This window comes from Lissotriton vulgaris, chromosome 2_2 (genome assembly GCF_964263255.1).
Source record: "Lissotriton vulgaris chromosome 2_2, aLisVul1.2, whole genome shotgun sequence".
In the NCBI taxonomy this organism is placed as follows: domain Eukaryota; kingdom Metazoa; phylum Chordata; class Amphibia; order Caudata; family Salamandridae; genus Lissotriton; species Lissotriton vulgaris.
Genome location: NC_141688.1, coordinates 94,710,676 through 94,717,840, shown reverse-complemented (window position 1 = coordinate 94,717,840; position 7,165 = coordinate 94,710,676). Strand labels below are relative to the sequence as shown.

Here is a 7,165-nt window from a genome sequence, read left to right as displayed (position 1 = left end):
AGTTGATTTCTAATCCAAAAGTGATCCAAAGAAAGTCAAAAAGGCCTCAAATCCAAAAAAGTGCAGGCAAATGTAAACCTGAGGAGTTATTCTGATAAAAATCATCATTTTCCGAAGGTTTATGCTGCTTGCTGGTGGATTTCTTGTGCAGAATTGCAAATTTTGTAATTTTGCGAGTGCGAGATTGTTGCTGCCCGCCGCATCTACATGTTCGCAATTGCGAACTCTCGCGATGCGTCGTCAAACTCCCGCGGGATCCCGCAGCAAGATCCAAAATGGCGCAGTACTCGCAAAATATCGAGAAAAACAACTCGGCAAATGCTGAATGACAGTAAGTGAACACCGCACGCCGCAATATTGTAACACCATGCAAAAAAATCCGATGCGTGCAAATTTGCGGATTTTCTGTAAATTCGCGAGAGTTCGCGGATTGCGAATTTACTGAAAATCCGCAAAATCCTCGAGCGGAACGGATTTTCCGCCCATGCTTAACTATGTGGAATTGAAAAAGAGAGTGGATAGACCAACCACATGCTCACCCACTTGCACCAAGCCATCTACTCACCTACATATTCATTCATGAATCCACCCCATTCATATATCTATCCATCTGCCCCTATACATTAGTCTATCCATCTGGCTCTGCACCCGAAATCATCAATATAGGCAGACATGCGTCCGCCCACTGACTTACAGTATAACCACACACACTCATCTCTCTATTCACCAAAACACTCCTCAATTAACACTCCTTCCTTCATCCATCTATTCACCCATTTCCATGCATCTATCCACACATTCGTACCCATTATTCCATTCACCCATTGATAATGATGCATTCATCTATCTATTCATTGCTCCATATCCGTTTTCTAGCCGCACAATTATGCATACATTCATACACCGACCCACAGCTGTGTAATTATCTTTCTATACACCCATACCTGTCAGTTTATACCGTCATACATATATGCAACGATTCATCTTTGTAACGACTCAGGTGTGTATCCATTGATGCATCCCCACATGCATTCAGGAATGCATGCAGTATGTCTGTGACCCTGTGTGTACTTGCATTTTTGTTATTTGTGACTGACTTGTGTGCCTGTGTATGGGTGCTTGTGATCATACACGTTTTAAAAGCCATACCTATTGACTTTGCCAGAGCGTTTTTGTGAGTCACTCTTTTTAAGGAATTCTTTACCGTAGGAGTCATCGCTAGGGAGCGCAGCAGGTGACGTCAGAGGAGAAGGACCGCCTCCTGGTAAAGATCTCAGCACGACGTTGGATTTTCTGACACCCTTCCTTGATCAGTGACAGTGTCGCTCACGCCCTGCCAGGGTGCGGATGTTAACTATGCATCACTGAAAGTATAATCGCTGTTTATCTTTCGCGGATGAGTACCCAAACTTTCTATCCCTCCCAGAGCCACATACCTGATCGTCGTTGTGCTTTTCTTGTTCTCAAAGTGTGACGCCCGCGAGAAGGAAAGAAGATATCCGTCCTTGGCATGTCACAGCTGCAGACGCAAGCACTGCTGCTGTACCCACTCCGAGGGAGAAGTGGAGGGGCGTGGCGGTGGTTAAATCCCAGTTAACCCTCTAGCCAAGACAGGTGGGGGTCAGTGGCACAGCCAGGACGTCAGGGGGTGGGGGTGGGGGGGCCTAATGCATCAAGAAAAATTGGACCCATATGCACAGATTGGAGACATAAATAAACCCATAAGTACCACTGCAGCTTTTTTTGGGCAGTTTTATACAGCGCGAACTCGTCCCGAACATGAGCACCAGTTGTACTACCTTCATTTTAGGCACGGGGAGATTAAGTGACGTGCCCAGAATCACACGATGCTTGCGCTTCCAGACAGACTCGAACCTGGTCCCCCAGCTTTAAAGTCGTCTGCTCTAGCCGTTAAGCCACGTCCCATATAGCTACATCTCTAGTGGGGCCAGGCACGCAACACCCATTGGGCTCACGGGGCTTCAGCCCCCCTCCTCCCCCCGTGTGTGTCAGCCCAGGCGAAGACAGCTTCTGGGGCTGGCGAGCATCTAATTGCAGCCGCACCCGAGTACTTAACAAGTTAATTTACTTAAATGTGGTTTTTGTTGTGTGTTCACCCCTTTTTACAGCCAGTCTGTCTATGGTTGGAAGAATTAGCACCCCTAGAAATGTGCCTCTAGTTGCCCGCTTGAGTGGGGCTGTATCACTGCTACTATTTCCACGCACGGCGCTACTCTCTCCTCGCCAACCTCTACTTCCTACTGAGGTAGGGTCGCTGTTCTTCGTCAGCAGTGTCTCCGCGCGCCTCGGGCGGTTGGGGCTTTAGGAGTAGGGAAGTTGTAAGTCACGTCACCGCATCCCGGAGCCTCGTGGCAGCACGGCACGTGCTGTCGCTGCCCCGCTGCGCGTGAGAGTGAAGCCCTGCGAGGGATGCTGCGCTGAGGGCGGGAGCGGGATTCCCCACGGCCGCCTTGGGAGGGGGCACGGCGGATCCCAGAGGTGTGCAGGAAGGAGACGCCTCCATCGGAGGACTGGAGGAAGATCCTGTTGGTGCCGAGGGGGGGGGGGGGGGGGGGCGGGGGGGCGATGGCCGAGTGCACTACTTTCGTAATTCGTTTATGCGTTATCGCTGAGCGATACTGAACAAGTTAAGGGGCAAGAGATGGGCGTGACCACTGCCCCGCCCTGCGCACCTGCCGTGGCACCGTGGAGTACGTTACACTCTCTGCCGGCGTCTGCGGAGCCCCAGTAACTAACATCAGCCAGGCGGGGAGGACAGGCAGGGGAGTCTCCAGGCTGCACTCTACTGCGTCTATACAGCTCCAGCCTCCATCTCGTGTATGCCCCCAGAGTACCAGCATAACCCCTGCCTGTCACCAGCCCCCGAGCGCCAGCCTCCATTCCAGGTGTTCCGAGCTATACTCTCTACCAGAGTGCACCCCATCTGTGCCCCCAGAGTCCTGCCGACAGCCCGTGCGTGCCTGCCCCTCGAGCACCAGCCTGCCTACCGACCGTCCCGCCAGGTGCGCTGCCTGCATCCGGTGTGTGTGCAGAGAGACACTCGGCACCAGCCCCTGAAGTACCAGCCTGCATCCGAACCGAGCCTCGAGTTCTCTTGGCTGCTTCCCGTGTGTGCTTCCAAAACAGTGCCATCCGGACTCTGGACTGCCTCGCCAGCTGTGGGCCGGGGCAGCGGCTTGGATTGAACTTCCACACCCCCGTCCTCACTAATAATTATTAACAGGGGAACTAGAAGGTGCCCTTCGCTTCGCCTCGCGCTGTCTACAGTCACCACTCCAACTAAATCTTTCTGTATTTTTACTTTGGGACTTGACTGCTGCTTTGTTCCTTTTTTACCCCAGAAATGTATTTTTTTGGGAAGAAGGCGTTTAAGCTGCAGCAGATTCTGGGGCTGTTGGTCTTGATGGTATGCGCCACCATTCTGCTGAAGGTGTACAGCTTCAGGGACTGCCAGCTGTCTGACCTGCGCACTGATGCCTGGGGTCCACAAAGCAGCATGTGCAAGGACCGCCTCTACCCACACCTGCTCCTGCCCCCCAAAGAGGGCACTAACTGCTCTCGCATCATCAGAGGCGACAAAAAAGCTCTGGATCAGGCTGCCCTCCAGAAGCTTGAGGTGGGCAGGAAGTATCAGCCCACCAACGAGAGCGACTACCTGAATCAGACGCAGGACTGCAACTACTACCGAGCAAACAGGCGCTTCCTGTCTGTTGCACTGAGCCGCGCAGAGGAGGACTTCCCCATTGCCTACTCTATGGTCATCCATAACAACATTGAGATGTTTGAGCGGCTGCTGAGATCTCTCTATGCTCCACAGAACGTATACTGCGTGCACGTGGACGCTAAGGCCCCCGAGCTCTTCCTGAAGGCGGTAAAGGCCATCGCCTCGTGCTTTGACAACGTGTTTGTGGCATCCAAGCTGGAGAGGGTGGTCTACGCCTCCTGGTCCAGGGTCCAGGCAGACATCAACTGCATGGAGGACCTGCTGAGGAGCCCCGTGCCCTGGAGGTACCTGCTCAACACATGTGGCGCCGACTTCCCAATCAAGACTAATGCTGAGATGGTACGTGCCCTGCAGGTGCTGAACGGCCACAGTAGCTTGGAGTCTGAGCGGACACCAGAGCACAAGAAGAAACGGTGGCAGCTGCGCCACGAGGTTCAAGGCTCCAGCATTGTCAATAAGGGAACGGAAAAGGCTCCTCCACCCATAAACAGTCCTATGTTCTCTGGTAACGCCTACTTTGTGGTCTCAAGGAACTTTGTGAAGGCGTTGTTTGAGGAGCCTGTTATCAAGAAGCTGGTGGAGTGGGAGAAGGACACCTACAGCCCCGATGAGCACCTCTGGGCCACCCTCCACCGAATGCCCGAAATGCCTGGGTCCATGCCCTACAATGAAAAGTACGAACTATCTGATATGAATGCCATGGCACGCCTGGTGAAGTGGCACTACATGGAAGGGGATGTCAGCAAGGGGGCACCCTACCCTCCCTGCACCGGCACCCACCGGCGTGCCGTCTGCGTCTACGGCGCTGGAGACTTGAACTGGATGCTGCAGCAGCATCACCTTCTGGCCAACAAGTTTGACCCATTGGTGGACAACAATGCAATCCAGTGCCTTGAAGAATATCTCAGACACAAGGCGCTGTATGGAGAGGAGCTATGAAGAGGACCATGTCAAAGCACTGGATGGACAAAAAGCAGCATGATCATCAGATGGCCAACGGTCTTGCTCAGTTTGTTATTAACTACTGTCCAAAATAGACACACTGTCCAATATGTGCCACTGGTGATCTTGATCAGACCCACCTCGGCGCACAAGGTCATGTCTTTAGCACTCTTGGGACATTGGGTAGCGAACTGCAGGTGGAAAATTGTATCCACTGCTAAACGACAGCTTCATCTCAGAGTAGGAACCCTTCTCTGTGCAGATGCTTAACAAGATGGCACTCTTATGGGAAGCATGGGCAAGTACACAGGTAGTCTCTTGCCTCCTTCTTCTATGTAATATTTTAATTAATTACAAACCCATGGAGTGAGGGGGAGAGGGATGGAGTGGCGATGAGGAAAGGAGCTGAGGTGTAAAGAGTTGACTATTGTAGAGTGGTGGGGAAGGCGTGGATAGCAACGAAGGAAGGATTAGAGTATCGTCAACGATCAAAGTGACATTTTGCGAAGGGAAGGAGTTAAGGATAATGAGACTAAGAAAAAAAATGGAGTAGGCAGACAGGAGATTAGGACAACTAATTAAGTATTAGGAAAGGAGTAGGATAGGGAAAATGCGAGATTTGAAGAAGAGTGAGGAGTTGATAAATGCGGCAGGGAAGGAGTTAAGGTGTAATAATAGGGGAAATAGGCAAAGGAAGGAGAGGTGACTGTGGTAAGGAAACAATGGCTTAGCAGGATGGGACTGTCCACAAATGATGAAATACTGGGAAAGGAGTGGGTTGAGGAAGCTGCGAAATTGGTGGAAGAGCGAGGAGTAGATAAAGAAATGTGGCAGGGAAGGAGTTAAGGCGTATAAGAGGGGGAAATAAGCAAAGAAGGGAGAGGTGGCTATGGTCAGAAAGCAAGAGGAATATTGGGAAAGAGCTGCAGAGTACCAAAGAAGTAACTGGATGGAGAAGAAGTCAGAGGAAAGAGTGGAGAGCAGCACAGAGTGCATGTAGTTGAGTGAGGCTGAGGATATGAGTGTCAGGAAACGGGAAGAGTGTAATCTTTGGAACAATATGGACTCTGACATTGTTCTTAAAATTTGATTATATATAGTCCCGTGTTTAGTCTGTTTTTTACTGTAGCAAAAAAGGCACTCGCTGAAAGTTTTTTTAATAAAAATTTAATTGACAGGAGCTGGGCAATCATCGAGATCATGACAAAGGATGGGGGTTTTGAAAAGAAGATTGGGATGGGAAGAGTAGGGAAACAAATATGTCAGAAGTAACTTATTCAATACTAACGTTGAAAGGATTGTTGCTCACACTGTGGATGACGGTAATTTATTCAACACTGATACTTGAACTCCTGCAATAACCAGGCCTGGCCTTCCCAATACCGCCAACTACGGGTTTATTCAACACTCAGTTGCACTAATTTTGCATAAAATATTATGAAAAACGATAGGTCAGAATGTTGAACAAAAAATAAAAATATGAAGAGTGAAAGGATAAAAAAAAAAGAGCATAGCCATATTTCACCACATTGTTTTGAAGACAACTCTAGCTATTTTCTAAATGCTCTATATATTTTTCCCTTTTTCTGTCCCGTTGATATTTTATAAAATGTTTATAAAGTTTCATAGTACACTTATGAGTGTTTCACAGATTTTGCATGTTTTTTTGTCGGTTAGATAAAATCATTTGCCATGCAAACACAGTCATAGCTGCTTTTTATTTATCTGTTTAGAAAACCTACCTCAAGTCAGAACACGATGTAATAATAATATGATTTAAAAGAACAAGCATTTATTTAGAGGTACACACTTTTTCATGCACAGGCACACAATCACATAGGAACCATAGGGCTATCTGAGGGTGAGTGAGTGGCATCTGCCAATCCTAGATTGTCTTCAAGACTGCATGGACACTCCCCTGCCTCGCAACATCATAGGAATGACAACAATTATGTTTTTATCTTGTTGTGCTGATATTGTTCACAGTTTATGTCATAACAGACATTTAATGCATCTTGATGAAGTTAAAGTTTTGTGGTATTATTAGCATTTGGTTTAAAACTGAACTTAAATTATTAAAACATGTCGTTATAAATACACAATCTTGAGCACTGACAACTATTTTTTCTCCTGATCGTCGTCTGTGTTACATTTCTGTTCTGTCCTGGAGTCCATATCCCAGTTTTACGTATCTAAGGAGGTTTAAGGGTGGGAACGTCCCCAGAATGGCGTACAGTCGTGTAACCCTGCCCTGAGAGCATGGATCTGGTATCCTGGGTTTCTCATAGTGACACTAGCCCCACACTAACCTCGTGTGTGCACAGAGGCCAAGGCCTGCCCATTTACACAATTAAAGTCCTGAACTTTTCATGTGACCTGGGGGCACACATCAAGTGTGCCCTCATTACACAGTTTACTATTGTCCCAGTCGTGAGGACAGTACATCACACAGTGGTGGTAAGGACCTGTATAGGAACT

At 48.8% G+C, this 7,165-nt stretch overlaps 1 protein-coding gene across 1 annotated transcript; it reads left to right on the top strand.

Annotated features, from left to right (window-relative positions):
• The first annotated feature begins 2,722 nt into the window (after positions 1-2,722).
• GCNT3 (glucosaminyl (N-acetyl) transferase 3, mucin type) lies at positions 2,723-6,789 on the top strand. Its single transcript, XM_086959360.1, has one exon. The coding sequence runs from the start codon at positions 3,365-3,367 to the stop codon at positions 4,682-4,684; it is 1,320 nt and encodes a 439-aa protein (XP_086815486.1). The 5' UTR covers positions 2,723-3,364; the 3' UTR covers positions 4,685-6,789.
• Positions 6,790-7,165: the final 376 nt, after the last annotated feature.

Excerpts from the sequence above, each read along its gene's own strand:
- GCNT3 (XM_086959360.1), top strand. The coding sequence starts at position 3,365 with ATGTATTTTTTTGGGAAGAAGGCGTTTAAGCTGCAGCAGATTCTGGGG.